Source organism: Antedon bifida, chromosome 4 (assembly GCF_963402885.1).
Source record: "Antedon bifida chromosome 4, ecAntBifi1.1, whole genome shotgun sequence".
Lineage (NCBI taxonomy): Eukaryota > Metazoa > Echinodermata > Crinoidea > Comatulida > Antedonidae > Antedon > Antedon bifida.
Window position 1 is genome coordinate 19,165,104 of NC_136229.1, and position 26,052 is coordinate 19,191,155.

General features: G+C 32.1%; 1 protein-coding gene across 1 annotated transcript; it reads right to left on the reverse strand.

The window, feature by feature from the left end:
• Positions 1-2,995: 2,995 nt before the first annotated feature.
• Positions 2,996-25,937, reverse strand: LOC144839542 (acyl carrier protein-like). The gene is made up of 5 exons (XM_078694955.1): positions 25,722-25,937; positions 24,659-24,781; positions 21,600-21,687; positions 5,312-5,420; positions 2,996-3,658 (listed from the first exon to the last, which is right to left on the reverse strand). The coding sequence occupies exons 1-4, from the start codon at positions 25,887-25,889 to the stop codon at positions 5,329-5,331; spliced, it is 471 nt and encodes a 156-aa protein (XP_078551081.1). The 5' UTR covers positions 25,890-25,937; the 3' UTR covers positions 2,996-3,658; positions 5,312-5,328.
• Positions 25,938-26,052: the final 115 nt, after the last annotated feature.

Consider the following 26,052-nt stretch of genomic DNA (forward strand, 5'->3'; position numbering starts at 1 on the left):
TCGTGTTTGTTTAAAAAAAGTATATAACAAGTTGATAAAAGACATTAATGGCATAATATAGGGCCTACAGTTTCTGTCGAAATGGCGAACAATATTCCACGACATCGTATATGCATTTTGAAAGGATAGTACAAAAAAGTACAAACATGGCCGGTAACTTAATCCAATGGCATTACATGAAACCCCTGTACTGTACGTTGCTGAACAAGCACAGAAGCGGCGCTACTTTGATGTGGGCCTATTAATGAATGTGGTCGAGCGGGATTTTCTTTCTAATAGGCCTAATTGGATCGCGTGGCTCTCGTCAAATGTGGCTATACATTTCAAATGTGATCATCAAGTTTGGTTTTATTAATTTATATCATAATTAAAACACTAACAAGCTGTTGTTTTAGATTATGCTCTCATAATTATAGGTATTCGGTGACGTAATTATTATAGGTAGGAGAGTGGGGCGGGGTAGTCTGCTATGGAGAAGATTCCACTCTAACCATGATAGACATGTAGTTCTACTTTATATATTAAGAAGTCCGACATCTTAAACATCGTGTTTTCAAAGTAGAAATGATTGGAGCATATAATGACAATGTCCTTAAAAAAGATCAAACGGAAAAAGTACTTTTATATAAATAACAACAAACAGGATGCGGGCCACTGAGAAACATCGGACTTTTTGGAATAGCGCTCGTGCATGTGTGTGTTACCGATTAACCCACTTCTTGTGACGTCTTTATAGATGTACCTTTTATAATAACAGGGTGGCATACATCTAGGGTCAAAGGGTAACAAATCCCAAAAAGTACATTCAAGTCATGCGGGAAACTGAAGTCAGAACACACTGTTGTGTATTTGCGCATATAAAATAAACAATATCCGTGGAATATTCTTGCGGGAAAACTTAAGAAATAGTATTTGCGTAAAATAATACATACTATTAATAGTCACGCATTTTGTCTTTGGGCTGTGTTTATGACCATTACAGAAGTGACGATATCTCGATTTTTTTTCTTTTCGAAGAAACGATAACAAAAGTGGAAGATTAATATTATCGTCGGTGGATTTGTAATACTGTTTGGATATCCGCCAAAAATAAATTCACTGAATAATTTTGGTTCCGGTTGGACTCTCACCATTCATCTTAAAAATATCAACACACTATGCAATAGAGCTTGATACTCCCAAAGTGGTATTTAAATGATGTTTGAAATGCGTATGCTGCGAGCACTCGGGATAAGAGCTGTGCACTCGAAAGCAGGAAGAAGTTGTGCACACTGGCGATAAGAAAGTGAAAACTCTTTGCAGGAAGAGGTAGGGACTTGGGAGAGGTGGGTCATAAAGAAAGCTGGGAAAGAGGTGGTGCTTTCGCTTGGGAGAGGTGGGTCATAAAGAAAGCTGGGAAAGAGGTGGGACTTTCGCTTGGGAGAGGTGGATGATAAAGAAAGCTGGGAAGAGGTGGGCTTTAACTTGGAGAGGTGGGTCATAAAGAAAGCTAGGAAGAGTTTTCAGCTTGGAGGAACAGGTGGTTCATAAAGAAAGCTGGGAAAGAGGTGGATCCTCATGCTGGGGAAACAAGTGGGGCTTTAACTTGGAAAGAGGTGGGCCATAAAGAAAGTTGGGAAAGAGGTGTGGGGCTTTAGCTTGGAAGAGTTGGGTCATCAAGAAAGTTGAGAAGAGGCGGGTCCTCATGCCGGGGGAAGAGGTGGTCATCACGCAAGCTGTGACGAAGTGGGTTATCATTCTTTCTCGGAAGAAGTGGGCCATCAAGGAGTTTGGGGTGAACTGAAAATGGAGTTATTTCAAAATCCAATATTTTAAGTCCCCCTTTCAAATCTGGGAAAACAACAACATTCGTTGACTATGTGAATGCAACAAAATATTGGTGGGTGGGTAGGCATAGAGTTGCAGAATAGCATAAGGAGCAAAAGCAGGGCAACTATAAATCATTTAACTAAATACAATCATATAAAAAAAATGTAGTTCAAATAGGTTGTCATGTGATACTTGTACATAAATATTATTCTCGTTTTTAGGTCACATTCTAAAGGTTAATATACCTAACATGAATTTATAATATCGTGTAAAGGAAAATCAACGCTAGTAAGGTTTGTGGTGTTTCAAAAAGGGGAATAATGTTGAGTGTTATGTAAGTTACAAAAGAAAAGTCTGAGGAAAAGAAATAGTCCTAACAATTTAGAGCATCCAAATTAGCTTCCTATAACTAATTATGCATTTCTTTTTACTGGTATTATCAAGCAAACCAAACAAACTACAAGACAGAATCAAGATATATTTTATCAACTTTATTTTAGATACACACACCTTAAAATTGGAAGCTACGAAAGAACATTTCCAAAATTCAACATGTTATAACTTTAACAATCCAATTTTCTTCATTTGGGTAACAATTTTGGACCATGTACCTACCCTGACATCAACGTGGGCCCTACATTGATATCAAGATGGTATCTTTTATCTGCATTCATTTACTTTATTACCAAAATGATTGAAAAACACAAGAGGTTTGAAGAGGTTACCTAGTTAACCAAGTTAAGTGTAGTTAGTTAACCAGTTAAGGTAGAAATATGTAACTTGACTGCAAAACATGTATTTAAATTATTTAAGGTATGCATGGTCAATGAAGTAAACATGAGGGCAAATTTGTTAACCTAAGCTATGGTTAAGTTAACTAAATTTGACCAAGTTAATAAGCAATGTTTAAGGTGACTAAACCTAGATATAATTCAATTGTAATTGACAACTTCTTCCTATAACAATTCTAAATTGCTGAACTTCAAAATGGTATTTTTTCGCCAAAAATATAATTCAAAACACAATTGAATTTCTTAGTTTTGCTGTTCTGTTTCTTGATAAAAACAGTGGAACCGGTTCACAGTTTACTTTCTGTTCAGAGCCTGCTTTGATTTTCTCTTCCGATTTGAATAAAAGAGGCTTAAACAAAAAGATGCTATGGGTTGATTTGAATAAAAACCATGTGTTGTCAAAATCGAATGGATTAAGGGAGAAGACAGCATGTGTGCTGAATCTGGGGCTGTCCATGTCAGTTTTTCAATCTAGCTGTCAATAGGGATATACTGTCAAAAGTATCCGCTAAAGGACTGTGTTATGATTTTCACCTGCCGCCAGGTGTTGGAAGGTTACCATGGTAACTAAAATTCCCATCAGTGGATGGCTTCCTGGTATCAAAATCTAGTTGTTGCTATGACGATACAGGATGTTGCCATTCACGGTGGGATACATGATTAAACATGCGGAAGTTACTAAAAATTTCTTTTTCTTTTCATTGAAAATCACTTTTTAAATATTTATAATCAAACAAATCAAAATTATTGATAATAATAATAAAACTCTACAGATATGTATTTTACCAACTTTTTCATCAACAGATTTTATTGAGATTTTAGATTTTACATAGAATGGAACACTTTATAAACTGTACATAGTATGTGAGCATCTTGGGATGAAGTCAAATTAATGTTGAAATTGTCACCCATAGTTCAAATTTTCACCACTGTGACAACTTGAAGGACAGCTGCAGTTTATGTGGATAAGTCTATCAGAAACTTTTTAATCACTTGTATCAACTAAATTCACGTCAGAAACTTTCTCGGCTGAATCAAGATGCTCACTGTAATATTATCTAAAAGATAAAAACAAAAATATTTGATCAACACAAAAAAATCACTAAGGCATTTAATTAGATAACAGCAAAACGACATTTTATTTATTTACTTATAAAAAATATTTTTAAATAGCACAAATTATTCTTCAGGTCTCAAATGATTTTGTATAATAATTCTTTACAAAAATATTGTCTTGTCATTGATAATTTTTAATAAGGTCAGTTCTGTTTTATTTCTTCCTCAGAACATGACCTGAAGTTTCACTAATTTTTTGTACACATTTAATTATGAAAGATTAGAATACAAAAGCAATATTCTAAAACGACTTGTCAACAAATATTTAGTGAAACATCCTATCAACTGTTGAGCAGTTGTTAGTTGGCTACACCCAATAGGATAATCAAATTTCAACAGTTTTCAATGTTGTATTTTTGGAAATGAATCAAAAACATGATTGTAGAACAGCAGTAAAAGCAGGCACCTGTAAACATTTTGGACCACCGATATTTACCTAATAGTTCAAGCATATGATAGTAGAAATTAGGCTAGGTTCGGACCACAAAGCTTCATTTAGACTGCAAAAATACTAGCTCAACTTCAAGTGCAGTAACCCTACTGTAAGCCTCTAAAAAGTTTGTGGTAAAAGGTTTGGGCCACAAATCTATGTCTACCCTATCAAATGTTAAGCCCATATGGACACGACGACATATCACTACCATATTTGGGCACACATCACACTTCTTTTGTCAAACTAGTTCGATAGTGTAGACAGAGCTTTAGGCTGCACTCATAGTCTATGTGATGCAGAAATTTGACCTAAAAAGTTGATAGTCCTGAAACTATCTATATTCAGAATATACAGTACAGTCCTAAAATTACACAATATTTTTCTCTGCAGCAAGCAATGGGGTTTTAGTACCCTACCAAGGATTAACCCAGAAAACAATGTATGATGACTCAGGCAACACTAGCCTAGGATAAGTGGTTGATTCAGTCTTTAGGGCATTAAGAGACCCTTCACTGCCTTGTGCAACCTGTCAAAGAATTAAGCTATGCTCAGCTTAACATAAAATCTATCAATGAGACCTCATCAATAATAAAAATGAAATTATGCATGCTATCCAATGATTTTATTTCAAAAATTGTCATTTTGTTCTATCGCAGTGTTATGTCTACACTATATCAAACTAGCTTGACTGAAAGTGTGATGTATCCAATATGGTAGTCATACACTCAAATATGGTAGTGATATGACATCATCATGTCCATATATGGGTACATCACATTTTTTTGTCACAAAGTTTGATAGTGTAGACAGAGCTTTAAGCATGCCATCCTTTGACTGTCAAATTATTCATATTTTAATTTTCGACTTAGCTGAGGATGCAGTGTACTTCATATAATATTTGTATTGCATAATCATCATCATTTGTATACTGTATACCTTTGACTCAATTACTTTTCTTCTAAATAGAGCAAGATTTTCAATTGCTCTTAACAATAAACCAAATGCAAATTAGAATGTTAGATACTGTAATATCTGAGAGTCTCCTTAAAAAAAGGGTCCAATTTTTAATTATTTACCAATATAATTTATACTGGTTAAGAAAATGTACAGAGTACAAAAAGAGAGTACAAAAAGATACTACACAACCTTTGCCATGACTTACCTATATGGAATGGGAGATCATTCGCAAACCTCCATCTTATCGGCAATGTATTCTACTAAGTCTTTGGGTGTCACCAACTTCTCTGCATGCTTGTCTGGGATCTCAAATGCTGCAAGAACAAATAATGTGACATACATAAATATACTAAGCCTTTGCCACAGTTCTAAAAATTAAATCGTTCATCTAGAATCTTAAATTAGACAAATAAAAGTACAGTAGATATACAGTAAATCTTCTGTATCAAACATGTTGATCATGAAAGTGCCGCTAAAATGTCAATAAGTAAGAGGTGAAGAATATATCTTTCTCCTCTTCATAATACGTAATTTTGTAACTTAAACCTGGAGGATAAAATGTTAATGATAGTAAATTTCCTTGACACGTCTAATATACAGACTGATCAAGTACATAGTATTAAATGGCTAGTATAAATATGAAATCTTACTTTCACTATTACAAAATTAGATGCATTCATGACAACTGATGAAATCATTTGTAGTAATTCAAATCAAAATCATCAAAATAACAATTTCTATATAACAGATTAATAATTAATAATCTTAACATTACAACAGTTATTAGGCCAACTTGGAAAAGTCAAGATGTGTACACATACTAGAGTTAAACTTGCATAGAATAGATTCAAGCAGATTTGCAAAGTTACATATGGCACAACTGACTGATTCTCTTATAACTCTGTGTCGTAAATTCCTATAACTCTGATGTACCTCTGATGTTTCAGATATCTGATATAACGTTCAAATTAATATCACATACGTTTGAATGCAAAACAATTTAATCGACAACTAATGTTTGATGGTCAATGAAACCGAAAATTGTTTGTGTGGACCGATGACGTTCAGTAAACATGATACATTGCCATCGCGATATATTTTTAACAACAAATACATCACATGATATAAATTGACAAAATAAGGGTCACTCTGTCATCAGCGGAACACATTACCATCCTATAGGGAGAAAGATGACTATCATACTGAAATACATGATTCAGGAAGGAAATCACATATAACAGGTGGATTAGTGGTCGATTGGTTAGAGTGCCTGGTTTATAATGAAAATACTTGGTTCGACCTTTCGCTATTCAACCTTTTTATTGACATGGACACTGCTAAACATTAATAGCTCAGTTTTTAGTCAAAATAACACTCAAAAGTTTGTAATACAGTACCCACAGTAAAATCAAATTTTATCAAAAAATGTGAGTATAAATTGCAATATTAAATGTATCATATAGTGTAATACAGCAGCTTCAGTAAATTTAACGGTAATATCAAGATCATGCTCGTTGTACAGTATGTCAGTTATGGTATCACATTTATACCGTCATAAGGCAATACAAAATCATGATGGTAACAATATCATAACCCATATTGTAGGTACCTGTTAGAATGAGACATTTTATATTGATACTGGCAATAAGTATCAAACTACTATAGCAAATTTATTTTTATCAAATTTCATTTTGAAAATGTGGAATTTCTTGCAAATTTCCATATGAAAACATTCTTATTTAAGTAAAAAAAAGCAATAAATCAAAGACTTAACAAATGTTTCGAACAAAAAAGCGCATAACACATTCATTTTAATCTAACAAACTAATCAATATTAATTTAACTAAATTGATTAATGTATCACATTCATTAATATGCACTCTTTTTAGACAGTATAGATAAGATTAATAGACTATAAGTCAATTAATATTGCATTTATTTTTTAGAAATAATTATAAGAATATATTGCTGTCCATATAATTTATTTAAAGAACTACTTAATGTCAAGATTCCACTAATTTTACATAGTAATGGAACAACCCACTACAATACGACATGAAGAACTATCTCAATTGGAGAGCTTATCTTAAAAAGATATTGTCCCCATGAAAATAATTGTTTTTTTCTATTTTTTGTTGAATATGTCATTTTAATGTCACATATGATATTACGGTAATAGTTATTCACTTTGACCAAAAACTGGAAAGAAAAAAAAACGTAATTTAAAGGAAAAAATACTTAAATTGTATGTCGGACAATGAGTTTTTATTTAGTTTTTTTTCTACAGAAGTGAATATAACTGGCCGATTAAAAGTTTGATTTTATTAATCTTCATTTTTCATGTTTTTGGGAGAAAATACATCTTATCAGATTAGCAATGTTACTAAATAAAACTCTTTACTTTACAGTAACCAGTATCCTTATAAATATTTAAAATTACAAGTCAGTTTCCAACATTTCTTTAACATTTAACTTGATCCGAGGAACAACCAAAATACAGAAATGTCCAACTTTTAGTTCATAAACATATCAAGAGTATTCCTGTTTACTGTACCTATAACAACAGATACAGCTAAAATAATTTATCTATTATAATTCACAACATTCTAACATCACAAGGATGCTACACACTTCCTACATTTATAATGCAGGAGGAACTCGGTATCATTTTTCTTTATCCGGAAAAAATAAAAACCATCAAAACAACATTACCCAATTTTAGCTGCCATGTATTATAATTTAACAATCTATCATCAGCCAAAACATACTGTTTGTATTAAATACTGACTAGATTGAATATCTTGGGGAAAATGAAAGTGCTGGTGGTGTCCCAGTAGAGGATCTACTTTTGAGTGGTATTATCCATAAAGAAGACAACATCAACTCACTGACACGGTCATTTCCTGTTTTGTAACATTTTTAGATTTAAAAAAAAATGGTTTAAATTCTTTGAAGTTCATCTTTTAAATAATTGCTCCAGATGTCAACAGATTCTAAAATAAGTTTAACATTTAATATACAAGTATTTAAACCAACAATGATTTAGGTCTCATCTTCATATCTTTATTGTAAGTAGTTGAATTTACACGCTATAATATAATTACTTGTTTCATAATTGTGTCCCCAAATAAAGTTGCAAAGTTCAATCATTCTACAATAACAGTTACTATAGTTTTAGTATATTATATTCAAACCGAAATTGTCAAGTTCTTCACATTTTCAATTTATTGAGAAAAATAGAAAACGGAGAAATTTAGTTTGCTGTAACTAACACTTATGTTTTTTTAAATGCTTTCAGACAAGATAAAATCAAATTATCTTCAAGAACCAATAAAACAATTGAATAAGCCAAAGATTCACACATTTCTAATAGAATAAATCATTTTTTATCCATTTCCTTGAATAAAAACCAAAAAGCATTATCAAAAATTAAGTTTTGGCAAAATCCCAGTTTTAACAGACAAACTAAAACTCAGCTTTTCTATCAATCAAGATTTAGTAAAAGATCTGACAAGATGAAAATATTTAAAATAAACATGTTTAAATTATTATTCCTATCATACAATTATGATTGATTGCTTTTAGGCAAGGTCTTCACTGTCAAAAAGAAGTAATTCATGCTGTCAGAACTACAAAATGTTCATCGCATAAAAATCTGTTAAAATTATGATAGTGGAATTTTAAAGATGTATTGTCCTCCAAAAACATGAAAAATAAAGATTAGTAAAATCAGATTTTGAATAGGCCATTTTGCAGTTTTAATGAAGTTATTCACTTCTGTAGAAAAAACATCAACAAAAATAATTATTTCACTTATAAAAAGGCAAAGAAACAGTTAATTTTAACCAAAAACCATTGTTTGACAGACAATTTAGAATTGTTTTAAATTATTTTTTAGGGGGGCAATATATCGATTACAGGCATATTTAGAGCCCAATTAAGATAATCAACAATTTGCAATATTATTAAATGTTCTAATTAAAAGTTAATCAAGCTGAAAATCTCCAAATTTTGTATCCAAACATGTAATTTTTCCTATTTCCTTTACATATTATTGTCAGAGGTTTCTAAAAAATATGCACATTTTTGTATCCACAGCTTTTAACGACAGATTATAGTTTTGAAGTCCGGAAATATACAGAAGGTAATATTAAGATTTACGAGCATATATTCCCATAATACTTAATAAATTATGATGATTCCAGAAGCAATGTTAATAATTTCCTTTTATCCAAAAGGTTATTTAAAGGTTATATTTCAGTAAATTTTCCTTGTTCTTACTGAAAATTAATGTCAATACAAGGATAAAAGTTAATTAATTTACTACTTTTTAAAATTTATTACTACTCCATGGCCAAAAAAGTAATTAATTTTAAACTATCTAAATTATTCTCCGTTATTAATTAAGGATTGCTGTTAAGCTCTGTATACAGTACATTATCAAATTAGTTTTGACTCAAAAAGTGTGATATGCCCAAATATGGTAGTGATATGACATCATTATGTCCATATATGGGCACATCACATTTTTTTTTGTCACATAAAGTTTGATAGTGTAGACAGAGCTTTTATTGAACCAATGGTTCACGTTCTTCTTTGAGTTATCTTATGGTTATCAGTGAAGAGATGTTCAGTACTTTAACATGCATTGTTCATCAACTTGCAATAAATTGTGTCTTGTGAACAGAGGTTAAAGCAAGAAATTAATAAATGCATCTATTTGTCTAGAATACTCTAGTGTAAACAGAGAGAGAGGGTAAGTTAAAAGGAAGAACATATAGAAACATGTGCTATTTATTTATCAACTTGCAATAAATTGCATCGTGTGAACAGAGGTTTAAACAAGAAGTTAGTGTTATAAATGCATCTATTTGTCTAGAATACTCTAGTGTGAACAGAGAGAGGTTAAGTTAAAAAGGAAGAACATAAACGCTTCCAACACACACAACGTCAATCATCTCACACACAAGAAAATATTACCAAATCAAATTAACACAATGTAAAATTCTGCATTTAACACATTGCTCAAATTATCCAGAATGACACATTGACCCCCCATGGGAAAGGTCACAGCTCCCTAGATGTTAGCCCCCACGTACAGGTGATTAAGAAGGGGAATGTACCTGACCGCCAGGCATCACAATCGTGCATATTATTTTATTACAAAGCACGGAGATGAGTCAAACGACCGTAGGAGAGATTAACGCTCTGGTGCACTTCCTGTGCTTCGAGTGACATGGTTGTAAATGTGTACAGGCAGGCAAGCCAAGAGGGATAATGAGAACTGGTCAGATACAATGCAGATACTAGGGGCATAGGTGATGATAGTCATCTAGGTTTTACTTAATAAATTCAGCTTCCATATCGGAGTTGGTTAATATCCTACATACCTCCCCTTTTATTCCCCAAGGTAATGTTTACTATTTATCAGAAATTACAATCAACCTATACCAGATACTGATGTATAACTAACATTGTCTGTATTTATATAAAGCGCTTTAAATAAAACAGAGAGATAATGGAAGATTTATTAAATCTGTGTAATGAGAACATTGGGCTACAGTATCGCTACAGTATCTTTCCAGTGTAGGAAAATGCACATTTATAATAGGCATGACATTCTCTACAAATTGTAAAACTTTTCAAACAGTGAAAACTAATTCTTCAACAAAACAGTAACATTTCTGGTGTTGTTGGTGAAATTAAAACTGCAATTTGTAAACATTATTAAACTAAATACTGTGCCACAATGATATGCTGATATACTCAAGATATACCTAAATACTGATTGAGATTTGGGCCCAATCATTCGAATTCTTATCACACTAATACTTGAATTTTTGTGTTTTTTTTCATCCATACTGTACAATGAAATCAGCAGAGAGTTCAAACAGTAAATCATGGACATAAATTAAATTTAAAAATTTTAAATTATTATAGGTCCATGCTTAAATCATGTTTTACAGTATGTAAAAAATGAATATTGACCATCATTGATATTATAAATTTCTATATTTGTGATAAAGCAGAATTCACATTGATCTCTCCAGGACAGTAATCCCTGGGATGGAGAGCTTCCTCCAGAAGAACAACCGGTAATTTTGGGTGTCGCTGCCAGAGGTGAAAAGGCCATGGCCAAGAAAGAGATCAAGACCATAATGCCGGTATACATTTAGAAGTTGTAACAACTCGTTAGAACAGCTAGGAAACTATTAATTACACAGACTTGGTCATTGACCTGGCTGATATTAATATAGCATAGTCAATCAAGCATAAATATGAAGTTATAGACTATGTTTCTTCCTTTAAATATACTTGTGGCAGGCTTATTAGCATGATGAAAGATGGATGGCGGTAGTATTGGGCTAGATCAAGGCCATAATATTTAGGGTGGCATTGAAGGATGGGTGGCAGTTATGTGGGGCTAGAGCATGGTGCTTTAGGGTGGTATTGAAGGATAGATGGAGGTTGTATGGGGATAGAGCATGGCAACAATATTTAGGGTGGCATTGACGGATAGCTGGGGCTAGAGCAAATGTATGTTTAGGGGTAATGAATGATGAGGTGGTTTAGAATCTTAGCATTAAGGTAGGTCTAAGAATGTTATCTTAAAGTTGGTCTGTTCAATCTTCTGAAATCAATTTTTTGCTTGGATTGGATTGTTCTAGACACTTAGAAAATGAAAGAAAACCTTATAGGTATCAGTCACGATAATTGATGAATTCCACATCACCTGAGTGAAGTTTCCGTTGGAAAACAAACATTCTCTATTCTTGCATTCCATCACAAAAACCGATTGTGATATTAGTCTGCCGTAGGAAATAGCAATTTGCGAGCATGCACGACACAGCGTATCTAAGCAAGCGCCACATCCTAATAAACGTTAGGGACTTGGTCTGGACTATTCATTGCGTGCAACGTTGTCTCCCTATTGGTTAGTGTGACCTGGATATGAGTGGATTCTTATCTATGTTGTTTCTTATCTTTAGATCTCTTGCAACAGTGCAAGCATTTGCTTTGTGAATCATATCGCAATACTATGACCAATGATACTGTACAAAAAAATGGAACTTTTAAAATTATATTTTAATTGTTATTATTTAAAAAAATTATTACTAATATTAATAATTCATTCACTCCAGTAAAATTTAAAATTCTATTCTAATAAAAAATGTTTTTTCAATTATAATTAATATAATAATTCATTCACACCGGTAAAATTAAAAATTCTATTCTAATTAAATAGATATTTTCAATTTTATAATATATATTTAAAAAAAAATAAATTGGGATCTGACTTAAGTACAGTAATTCACAAATTATAATAAAGAACCTAGATATTTTTGTGCCTGTATTTTGGTGAATTTTTGTTAGTGACATCCAATATCAAATATAGAAAATGAACAAAATAAAGATATTTTTTTTATAAATCAATTATTGGAACCAATTGATCAAGCCTAAACCTATAAATCAATTATTGAAACCAATTGATCAAGCCTAAACCATTGATTTATTTTTATTTATTTCAACATTCTATCCCCTCCCCTGGCTACCTTTTGATATAGTTTATTGAGTAATACCACAAACCACTTATAAATACTTTTATTAAACAGCAAAGAAAGGACACTTGTATTAAACAGCAAAGAAAATAATGCACAAATAGGTGCATGAGTTGACACAATCTAAAGACTCTACAGACATCATGTAACGATGGATTCATTCAATGGATAATCAACAAATTTGAACTTATTCTACAATTATGAAAATATGATGATAAATGCTTTGTTTTTTGCTGCGTAATAGCATTGACATGATGATTGAGATATAGAATAATGTCAACAACATAATCGCTTCTGGCAAAGATTTAGGACAGTAATATCATTTTATTTAGTTAGACATTGATGTAGTTCGAAATTTATCTTAAAGTGTGTGCCAACAAAACTCAAGGTTGGTAAAATCTTTATCCATTACTAGGAAGTTAGAAAGTGGTTTTCTTCTACAGTATGTAGAATTCAGCTGGAATATACCAACAAAATAATACTATAATACATTTTAGACTGGGTGGAACAAATGTAGACTGGGTGACCCTACTGTAGACTAGCGCACTACTTTCATTAAATGATTTAAGATGAAAATGTAAAAAAAAAAAACCCATCAACATTAATATAACCCAGATTCATTTGCTACTTGAAAAGCTCTCATACAAGTGATATCAATGAAAATCGCGAGTGGCTAATAAATAAAATACAGATTTCTGAAAAATGTAACCTGTGGAAAAAATCGACAGAAACAAGCTTGAACAGAGCCTGTCAACAAGTCTACTTTACTAATTGAAAAACATAAAATTGGATTTGCAGTTAACGCAGGTCAAGCCATCTAACTACTTTAAAACATTTAAATAGGACATTCTTAGAATTATGTCAGCAGTCCGGTTCACTGAGAGGTCAACTAAGGGTATAATATGCAGGTGGCTGTCTGGAGCCAAGGAGGCTAGCAGGGGTTTGTTATTGACTGGAGAATGGAGACTAGATTAATATCATAATATACAAGTGGTAATGTTCGATTCAACATCCTAATCAAAATTTTATGGAAAAAAGAGAAACCTTTTCGCTATATAAATTATAAAACAAAATATAATTCAAGGAAGTTTTTTTAAGTTATCTACTGTAATAAATTGTTTAATTTGTCAAAAGATTGGCTTGAAATCAAGTTCTCTTCCGATAGTTGTCAAATAATTTAATAATTTGTCAAGTATCGTGGTATGACAAATTCAAAACGAATAATATCAATCATAAATGTAGCAAATACAATTATTGTATTGCTGCTGAGTACAGAAGTAGCTCACTTACAATAATGTAACTTCCACATCATGTACAAATCATTCAAATTAATTTTAATTATCAGATTTCCTCCAATGGGACTTTGGTTTTGAGGTAGTTAACTGTAAAAGCCTCAATTAATTATAATTACTTTAAAAAAATGTATTACTCTTTTTGTTATTAAGATATTTAAGAAATACTTTATCAAACAAGTTATTTTTATCTAAGATTTAATGGAAAATATTCACAAATATTTGCTTAGGTTTTTTGAAAACTGAAACGAAATTATTGACTTAATTACTTAAACAAAGATGATTACTAAGTATGTTTGATAAAATTGTGTTAGTCACGGATAGAAAATCTTAATACTTAGAAACAATGTTACATTGTTTAAAACCTTTTCACTGGTAAATTGTCACTAACTAGATGATGCGACAATTCTTCAAATTATTAATTATAACATACGATGAACAAAAATTAGCTTTTGCTAAGTACGTTTCATAAAATTATGTTTAATCAAGTTTAGAAAATCTTAATAGAACCAATCTTACATTGTTTCAACTTATTCAATAGAAAATTGAATATTATTATTAATAAAAATTAAGGTTAAATACCTATATAGGATTTGAAATGTTTTAGCATCCAAGCAGGATGAATATGTCACATACTATTACAAAAAAAATATACCAAGATCTGATCTGAACATCGGCTTAAAATATTCTGATGTATCCAAATAAGCAAGTCAAATAGAGAAACGTGCACACTACAGTAATTTCTACATTTCTCAAGGACAGAATATATCCGGGCAAAGCTAGGTAAAAATCTTACATTTATTCACTGAATACTCTAGACAGAAATAAAATTACCATTCCAAGGAAAGCTCTTTTGAGTATCCACTAGGGACGGATACAAGGCTTGATAACTTTAGTACAGTGTGCAATTATAATTATGGTACATAATAATTGAATATTAGATATTCATATGATTATAGTATCATCAGTAATAACAGGATATTGAATATTGTATCATTAATCAGTATTGCGTATCCTCCGCTTCTTTAATTGCACTATGAATCAAATATGTAACATACTTTTTTTTTTTAAATCATGTAATTCATTATTATCATCAATGACTCTGAAAATTTAATGTTGGTTTTGATATTAACCTAGACAATATAATAGCAATGTTCAGATCTAAAGGGTATAATAGTTGTGGCGGATACTAAAAAACGAACGATGTGTATGTTTGTAAAGTATCATTATAATCCATAGGGCGGTTTCCAAGTAAAAAAATATACAAGTATGCGTGTTAGAGTGCCATTTTTTTACATTGAGTCAAATACTGTAGTATCTTGGATGAATAACCACCTGAGCACATTGCATTTTGGGTAATGGTTTTATTTTGAAAGCACAAATTTAGCAAAATTGGTTACTAGCCTCTGCTGACCTCGCACTTCCATTTAGCACTTAATGTTATCTGTCATGTGTTTCAATAGAGCCTGCACACAATGTTAAATATTATTAGCAACTCTGTGATTAGTGAATTTCTAAATTGAAAAAGAAAAGTTGCTGCCATTCAAGGCTATAAAACTATACAAATCTGATACATTTCAGTACGAGTTAATTTCTTCAAATGTTAGTATTTAGGTTTAAATTGCCTGATGGTATCACACTTTTGATTATAATCCATGATAAAATCAAGGTTAATATAAAGAAAACTTTTTAAAATCGTACATTAAACATTTGTTTTATTCCCCAAGGACTTGATAATGAATCATAAGTTATGCTAATATATAAACATTCTCTTTTCTTTATTGGCATCAACTTGTTCTGCATGTGCAATATAACGTAACATTGAATGTACCTGAAACCTATCAGAAGTATATATCAGATTTACAGTATATCAGAGTTGACGACACAAAGGTACTGTATAAGAAAGATAACTGATTACACAAGCACTTATGTCCAATGGTTCGCATCGGCTTAAATCAGTTTTATGCACGCTTAACTTTAGTATGTGAACGCATCTATATGGACAGTAAAATAAACCATTCTACACGGCGAATTTGAATAAACATTTTCTTGAGCTCAAAGATTTTGTATATTAGTACATCCATTAATCATTAATCCATGCAACAAGAAAAACTACAAAATTAAAATATAAACATTTACTGCCTTTTGTAGATTTAACATTTCAGATATTTACTCAACAGTTTGATAAATTTAAGTACTTAAGTGAGTTCCGTTCTTTACATAGCTAGTTACAATCAGTTGCTAACAACTGTCCGAATCTATCAAATCTTTCGCTGGATCAATATGGCTTTTATTATTTATTGTCAGTGCAAGTTTAATCAAACTTTAAGAATAGATAAGCCAAAAAATACATCAAATTTGACAGTGTATAAATGATTGTAAGATGCTTTTAACATTTAGATCTAGATTTCTATATTATAAAAGCTGTAGATGAGGCCTACAAATAAGTACTAAGGCAAGGATTGTTTGAATTGAATAGCAAAAATAAAGTTTTTGTGACATGATGAAAGTATACTACACGCAAGATATCTTGTTTGGTGCAGTTGTGAAATCAGCAAAATAAAAAAAAGTGTAGTAATAATTGACTAATCCATGGCAATGTATTAAAACACCATGGATATTCTATTTACAGTATTTGGTTACTGTATGTCAACACATTTTTTCATTCCTTATGTGCAACAAAAATCTATAGCTATTTTGTAAGATATCCTATTAAGCTATTCACCTGTTGGCAATATCAATTCTTTTGTTAATCCTTTTCCTAATATCTTCCTAAGGGATAGAAGTATCTAGGGACAAAGATCATGATACTAACTTAATTTAAACACAATCTGACCAGCCAAGAAATTAAATAGATAGTGTTTGTTATTTTCCTACAAAGTTCTCTGGGATAGATACATACTATAAAAACGGAATGAGATATTATCTTTGTACTACATAATAGCTTAATCAGGTTTTCCTAACCAAATCTGAGCAGTGGAGGAATGATATCTTTTCCTTCAAAGTTCTCTGTACTGTACCAACGGAACAAGATACTATCTTAGTACAGTACTGTACTACAATAACTTAATCATGCTTTCCTAACCAAATTTTAGCAGCCAATGAAAGACATCTTTTCCTACAAAGTTCCTTTGGGATACATTTCTTAGGGGAATAGGATCACAATACAGTACCTAAACAATTCCTAGTTTTCCCTAAAATTACAGTAAGCCAAGGAATGAAATAGTATGGTCTGATGTTCTTTTCCAAAATGTTGCTTTCCTTGGATGCATTTCTCAAGGGACTTGGGTCGTGATATAGTATGTAACTTAGTTATGTTTACACATTTTAGGTTTTCCTAAATTTGACCAATCTTAAATGATTTTGTCCTTCATCTGTTTGAGTCATAACCTGAAAGTTATATTCTTATCTTTAGCATCAGTTGCTTTTTAAATTTTGCCCTGTAAACATGAAGAAATAAGCCTTTGAATTCTGATAATAGATTATTATAACACAATAGTTTGATTGTATCATAGATGCAACACTGTATGTACAGTCACCCAACCTAATAGCCTGAAACTATGCAGTTACCATCTACAGTACTACCAGGGAGTTGTAATAAAATAATTTACAACTCCCTGGTACTACCACACATATTGGCCAAATTGGCACCAAAACATAAACTATCTCTATTGGACAGTGGTCTTCCTCGATGATTCCAGCGGAATTACTTTAAAAAAATTTAATACAACCAAGTTTTGTTTCTTAAAAATAAAGAACAACATACCAGACAGTACATATTGGCAGAGTGGTTGGTTTGGTTTTCAAGGGTAATGTACTAACTTTAATTTGATCAATCAACAAGCTAAGTAGATTATTTAAGTAAGTGCTTTTTGTAATCAACAAAGTATTATAAACATTTTTTTATAGCTATTGGCTGTATAAACAATACATGTCTAATATGCTGCTATGAATAATTAGTCTTAAATTGCTTACTGATAACCATAAGTATTGCCCATAATAGTACAAAATAATCACACCACCCTACTGTATGTCACCTAAAAAATAAACTCTTAATATTACTCAGCTTTCTGGGTTTTAGAATGTTAGCATTTTCAGAAATAGCGGCCAATTACCCACGATATACAGTTTGATAAATACTTAAGCTCTTAAAAACTTTACGGAAAGATCAGATTAAGATTAGATTAGATGAGATTAAATCAATTTATGTATGATGCAGAAATATATTAACCTTAAACTATAATCTCTTTGGTTTATAAGCTCATCAAAGGACCTTATTGTTTAGACAATGCCTACCATTGGACCCAGTCTGGCTCCCTACATAATGCAAGGATGCTCAGCTCCTCCCTTTATAATCCTTTATAAGGACCCCCTCAGATCTTACAACTTGTACTAAGTTATGTGACCTGTCATTAAGAATTATAATAATCTCCTGTGTATTAAATAAAATAACTGTAAGTAGTACACAAGTCAAGGCTACTGAGAAACTTTACACTTGGCATTGTGATTCCATATTTTATTACTTATAAGTGTATATTTTGGCACAAATGGCTTGCCATAGTTTACTATTGCCTGTGTACTGGCTAAACTGTCTTCTCTTTAACTGCAAACTGAGGGAATAAGGATGAGACTCTTCAGAAACTGACTACAAGTTCCAGTACAACTTTAAGAATTTCCTCAAGTACAATAATGATTTCCAAGATAGGCATTTCCCTATCTGGTGTGGTTCATTAAAATAAGATGCCCTAATAAAGTATCTCCTCATTGATGTACTTCTGTTTTTATACATTTTCCAGAAGGACAATAGAATAGTAAACATTTCCCCATAAATTACAAATTTAGTACAATTAAAATATTAAAGAACACCGACAATTTTAACAATTGCTACTTGAAAATGCGTGGCTTTGGTAAGTGGTTCCCAAAGAGTCAAATTACCATTTAAATACATTGAGACAGGTGGTAACAGAGAGAGACAGCCTAGAGCCAAGATGGAGGCAGATGATAATCAGTAGGCCCAGAGCCATGGAAAGAAATATGAGAACATTTAAAAAAAAGTTATTTTCTTGACATTGGAAGCATGAAATTAGTTTAAATCAAAGGTAATTATGCTAGGCTAAAAGGTTACCTGTACTCCTGTACAACAGGTGACCCAGCCAATTTTTTCGCACCAGAGCCCCATGATTCCATCCATCCCTCTTATATTTTCACCAAATTCTTTTTTTGTCACCAAGCACAATGTTACCTCAACCTATGTTTTTCCACCAAAGAAATTTTATAAATGTAACCATCTTAGAAATATTTATGCAAATAACATTTTACCTATTGGGTGTGGTTTTAATGGTTTTTTTTTTTATTGGAAATGACTTTTACTGTTTACAAGATCATAACCGTGTCACTAATAGCTAAACTATTGGTTTATGCTCTGACTAACACAGCACTTAATGATCAGGTCTGAAAAGTTCAACAAGCTATCTGAATCATATAATTTGTGTCCAACTACTATCTGTTGAATTGCGTGATTCATATTAAATGTGGCCAATGACTTTATGTTAATTGGATATCATAAAAAGATCTGAAGCTAGGAATCGTACAATCAGATTATAACAACTTTGGTGCAGAATGGCTGGATTGAGTTACTAAGCTCTAAGCAGACAACTCTCCATGATGAGAATTCTAGGAAAAATTAGCCTTAATTGATTGATTCTGCAGACATTATGGGCTAGTGAAGTCTACAGTTAGCCCAATGATCCAGATTGCAAACAGGGGCATGTGGAGTGTGATGCAAAAGTGTGCATTGGCGGTGAAGACACAATTAAGTGGACGAAGGATACTGAAACACTCATCTGGTCAACAGCGGTTAAGGCAGGGGCGCCATTTACAGTACCTAAAGAGCCAACAACATCGGCAAGGGTTCGAGGCCGACTAGCTCCTAGTTCTGGTGGTGGAACAAGTTTTCTCAGATAAGGACTATAAACCGTAGGTCCAGTGTACATAGTTATAACCTGTGTGCACTTTAAAGAACCCAGTTCATTATTCGAGAAGAGTAGGAGGTTACCCCGGTGAACTTGTTCACAAAATAGCCCCTGTATCAGGGGGATTACAACCTATCTGATAGGACAGTGATTAATTTACTATTGGTAATCTTGGGCCACATTGCCAAAAAGACATAAAATAAAATAAAAAAATAAAATACTGTATTTCAAAGCACTAAATCCACAAATTACTAATATTAGAACATATTGGTAATATTGCACATGGTTCAACAGCTTAACATCTCATCCAAAGGACAGGGTACAATTACCAAATGATTCAGCCATCAGAAAATGATGCAAACAACTTGCATGGCTCAACGTACATTGCCTACTAATGGTAATCAAACATGAACCATGCAAAACATGAAATAGTGTAGACTCGATCAAATTGGTCATTCGCAACATCAATATCCAACTGCTGTATCCGCTTGCACTCGTACGTGTCCCCTCTTTAATCTTCGTTGCTGCTTTTACTGTCATCATCTGCAAGATTCACTCTGTATTCTGACACACTTTCCTGTGTTAGCTAACCTCACGAGCTGACTCACAATTTGATTGGAGCCACGGATCGGACACTGTCTTACAACACTACGCAGAAGCCTACTAACTTTTTTCTGTTTGCTTGTCATGAACTGCTCATCTTTCAACGCACTGATTTTATAATCAAAATATTGGGATATTTATTTTATGAAGTATAGTAGTAATGCTATTAAACACAATTCTCAATAATTGCTGAACGTCCATAGATAACAAGATACATTACTTATTGGAGCCACGGCTCATACACTTGTCTGAATACATTTCAGTAATATTGTCATATATATTTTTTTTGTCGCAATACGAAACATCATTTTTTACTTAACTTACAAATCAACTTATACAGCAAGATAACTTAATGGTAAGAGATATCTTACACTAGCATTGTAGCTTGCAAGAAGAATGGAATCTAGATATTGTCTGTGCTATATATTACTTGTAACCTTGCCCACAAGATACTTTATTAATTTCCTCGTCCTTCGGATGGGATGGGTGTTCAACTTGTTCTGCGTGTGCAATATAACGTAACATTGAATGTACCTGAAACCTATCAGAGGTATCAGATTTACAGTATATCATTATCAGAGTTGACGACACAAAGGTAGTGTATAAGAAAGATAACTGATTACACAAGCACTTATGTCCGATTTGGTTCGCATCGGCTTAAATCAGTTTTATGCACGCTTAAACGCTTAACTTTAATACATGTGAACGCAGCCACATGGACAGTAAGGCATTATCCGTTGGTACATTGCTAACGTACACGATAAAGAAATTGGTACACTGTTTGAAAAAAAGTAGGGGATAGTCTTCTGGTGTGCTGATCGTGGTCATGTACACTGGACCCTCTGGGAGAACAGTGCTAGACTGAAGAGGTAATCCAGTATAAAGAAGAAATAATTGAATTTACTTACAACAGATGGTCACACAAATTATGTTCACCTACATGCAATATTCTTGTATTTAATCCACAACGATTTATCTATCCTGGATATAGCTGTAGAAATCTACCTGGAAAGAAAGCTGCATAAAACACACAGTTGTTGGATTGTATAAATTAAATGTATCCTTACCAAATTCATCCTCCATGGCCATTATTATTTCAACTTGATCCAGACTATCTAGACCCAAATCATTCAAGAAGTGACTATCCAATTGTATCTATCAAAAAACAAATAATTAAGGAATTACCATAAAATAACAGTGTGTCAATGCAAAGATCTTTTTTTTAAAAATCTTATTCCTAGTGTACACACATTCAACAGCAAGTAACTTGACATTTACAGGATGGATACACTTGTCCTGCTTAAAACTAAAGATATTGTTTGCAATACAGTATTTAATATAATCTACACTATGAACTAAATATTTAATTTTTTTAATATATTAAATATTATACAAAACAGATTTTCTATATTGACAGATATATCAGATGTGGATAAGATTAATCAAGTAAAAAAATATTATTCCAAGAATGTTCTTATCTTTATTCCAGTATTGATTGAGTAAATCAAAAGAGAAAGTAAAACAGATTTAGTAAAAAGGAAGAACTTTAAGGGACTGATCTATCATGTTCAATGGGTGTGTCTGTTCAACAGATATGCCTTTTTTGGTAACTACTATTTAACTTTTAATGATGGCTGTAAACCCCAATTAGTCGGCGCAAGCCATTTATCCTTGAACAAAAATCTAGTCAAGTTCTTTGAATCGCTAGAGCTCAATCGGGAGAACACAGCATCCAGTTTCAAATTTAAATATGGTCAATCAAAATAATATGATTAATTATGCATTCAATTCAAAGAAAGAAAAATCTCAGCTATCAACATGACCAAAACCAAATTTATTTTGTATAAATAAAATTCTACTGTCAAATTTAAAGATTCTATTGGGAATTCTTTACTTCAGAAGACATGCCAAATATTTTACATCTGTCAATGTTACAAGGCTACTGTAGTAGTTTAGTACACAGAAAACATTTCTTTTCACAAGCTCCGAATATGCTTATTTTCTTAAATATTATGCACAGTATGGAATTGATAAAATATAGCATAAGCCATGATTTGATATGATTAATGTACGCCGGATGCGAACATAAACTTTATTCAGCAGTAATATTTTAGTGTGCATGTATTAAATGATGCGAGGAACATTAAGGTCATGCCATTCAAATATTAATGTGTTTTTTATGATTTTTTTCAACTCCTTTAGGACGATATTCTGTCATGTGTTTATTGACAACAGAATACCTGAACTATAAAGGTCACAGCATAATCTAAATGTGAATTATATAAATATTTCTTCATACCACTCAGAGGACACATTAATACTAAACTTCTACAATACCGACAATGCCAACATACGGATGCGGACTACAGTGTTGATATAGAACAAACTAGCCGTACAGCATCTTATCTATTTTGTTAAAAAATCTTAAGTAACAGTACAGTATCTAGTAAATTACAAGCTAATCAACAGAAATCCGTTTTACACACCAGTTCCTTTCCAGAAATGTTCATTGACAGAATTGTTTTCTATTAATGATTTTGTGATTATTAAACCATTTATTTTGCTCTGGCTTAGGGCACTACTACCCAGCTAGTCAACAGTTCAAGGATATTCTCAACCACAAAACTCCTGGTATAATTATCAGGTAACAAATATTGTACAACTTCAAAATATGCAAAATTATAAAATCAGAAAGAGATCAATTAAATAATTTATAGAATGCATTGAACAAAACCGTTTCGTTCGTTGATTAATAGCTGTAAGCAGTAGGATCTGACTAAGAAATGAATTTGTTTTTTATATTAAATGGTGCCTGATGCTCAAGAAGGGTGGTAAGCTTGTTATTTTATTATCTTGTTATTTTTCTATCTTATTTAAGTTAATCTTAATTTGAACTTTTTTAAAGAGAACCATTTTTTTTATTAGGAGGAAATTTGATGTTATATCAGCTCAATTAAACTGCAGAAATATTTTTTTTTTTAGTATGTAGGCCTACTGTACTTACTGAAACCATAAAATGCATCTATAGGCTTTATATTCCTAAAGAGAAAAGGAGGAATGACTAAAACTTGCAACGTTGGGAAATTGAGACATCACCAGGCCTATAACATACTGTTATAATCATCAAAGAAATAGGAAAACTATTTTAATTATTATAGGATTTTACAGGATTACCATTTTTAGAGCAAGTCTGGCATTTATTATTCAAATTGATATAATATTTGGTTTGGATTAGTTAGCATGGTATTCAAGCATAGAGCCTAAACTTATTCAGTCCAACAACAATTCACACCAACTGATCAAAACAAGTAATGAAAAAAAAAAAGAAATCAAAGGCTTTGTAAGCTGTCCCTAGATAAACTTGTAGTCCCAAAGACTAGAATGCAGTCTCTATAGGATATACATCTAATAGGTTCCAGATGAAACATAAATAGCCCTTACATTGAATTAGAATCATACAGTAGTCTGTTGGTAATGCTTTACATTGAGTAACAGAATGTTCCCCTTTTCTTAACCTCTGTCTACACTATCAAACTAGTTTGACAAAAAGTGCGATGTACCCAAATATGGTACTGATATGCCCAAACAAGGTACTATGACATCATTGTGTCCATATATGGGAATTTTGTTTGAATCTGTTCTTGTATTTTATTCTAATAAGTTAAATATTTCCATTATTTTTTAAAGTGTTTGTTTTCTAATCATTTTATCTTTTTAAATGTACTATAATTGTGTTCTGAGATGGTTTCAGTAATGCATTGACTCCACATAGTTGTATTACACTTTATTGCAAAATTATGTATAGAATACAGTAATAAATATGCTAATTAATTTGTACACAAATACAAGTGAACTTTACAGTATCATTACTATTTATAGTACACTTATTTCAGTATATTGTTCATGAATAGTTGTTTGTTATTCATAAAAAACATTAAATTGTTCTCTATTTCCAAAATACACAACAATATTGACCAGGTTTACAACTCGTGGCCAAATCGCGTGTAAAAAACATTTAAAAAAAAAATATATATATCACACAAAAATGTATAAAAAATCAAGACTGCATTAAAAATTGAATATATATTCCAGGTTCACAGTTTTCAATAAAAGCGCTAAAACTTACCTTTTCTGGATTCACTTTGTCGTAAAGTTTCAACACGTACAGGACTCTATCTCGAATTTGTTCAAATGTCATATCTGGCAAACCAGAGTATTGCCTGACCTGAGAAATCCATGACTGTTGGAACTGAAGACAACAAAACAATATTTAAATTATTATGTAGTTTAAATACCGAATGTAATAATGCAATATATGTACATACACATATATTTAAACACTGCTAGTGCTATAGGTAAACAGGGGAAAAGTTTAATGCAAAAACTAGAAGACAATTTAGTATTTTTTAATGAAATCCAAGATAAGAACCAAAGACTTGATTGACATTTCTATCACACATGGTAGTTCAGTGATATGCAACCAACCCAGTCAGAGATAGGCCCTTCCCTAGAAACAATTCTTAAGTGCTATATCATGGAAAAACATTCTTGAGTCAAGGTATTGGTGAGTACAGGTGAATTACAAAGTAAAGCAAGACAAAAATGTAACTTTAGTAAAAGTCTGAGTAACCCATGCATTGTACTCAATAAAGATGTGAGTAAATTATAAATTTTCTTTTTGGTGTTCATAAGCACTCATAAGCTATGTCCACTGTGCAAGTAATTTATTATTCTATCGACACAGAGAACCGAGAACGCATGGATTGTGCTAATTTGAAGAATTACATCCACAATTGAGCATGCCGATAGTGTTATCCGTTAACTGGCGGCTGAAATGATCAAACACAATGCAACAGACCGAGCCAAAGCCTGTCTAAATTAGAATGTAAAGCAAGACAAAAATGTAACTTTAAACTTAAATTTAACTTGTAACTGCACAAATTACAATTTTTTTACAAAGTGAATGAAGACACACACAATACTGCCTATAATGTTATATTATAATCTGAAAAATAAACAACTTTTTAGGCACGCAACACAAAAACTAGCCTAGGCCAACAACACGTTGGGAATTTTTATCTCGACCCTCGATGGCTGACCTGTACATACTACACACAGTCGGCCAAGGAAGGACGTGCCTGCTGGTCTGAAATTTAATTCAATGTCGAACAGGGCCTAGAATTACGTACCTTGTTTGACCATAGTTGATTTGATATATGTCTCCTATTTTGACAAGATAATGTTTGTGTACTTTGAATACTATTTAATGCAGAACTAACTCCATATACAGCTGGTCTAATGGTTAAATTTTTGCAAAACGTTTGCATAAATCGTGTGTATCTCATCATCGTGGCCATCTTTACCGAACGATATCTACCAGTCAAATACGACCAATCGCGTGTCGCGACGAAAAGACATCGTAAAAATTTCGCCGGTGGTAAACTCACATGGCTTACAGAAATAGAGGACGCTATAACCATTTTTTATTACCATGCAATATTAAAAGAAACTATTGATCTC

Bases quoted from the DNA above. Each gene is read 5' to 3' on its own strand.
- LOC144839542 (XM_078694955.1), bottom strand. From the start codon at position 25,889: ATGGCCACGATGATGAGATACACACGATTTATGCAAACGTTTTGCAAA. The intron at 24,782-25,721 runs GTACGTAATTCT...TGTTGTCTTCAG, and splicing joins ATCAACTATGGTCAAACAAG to TTCCAACAGTCATGGATTTC. The intron at 21,688-24,658 runs GTAAGTTTTAGC...GTTTTTTGATAG, and splicing joins ACAAAGTGAATCCAGAAAAG to ATACAATTGGATAGTCACTT.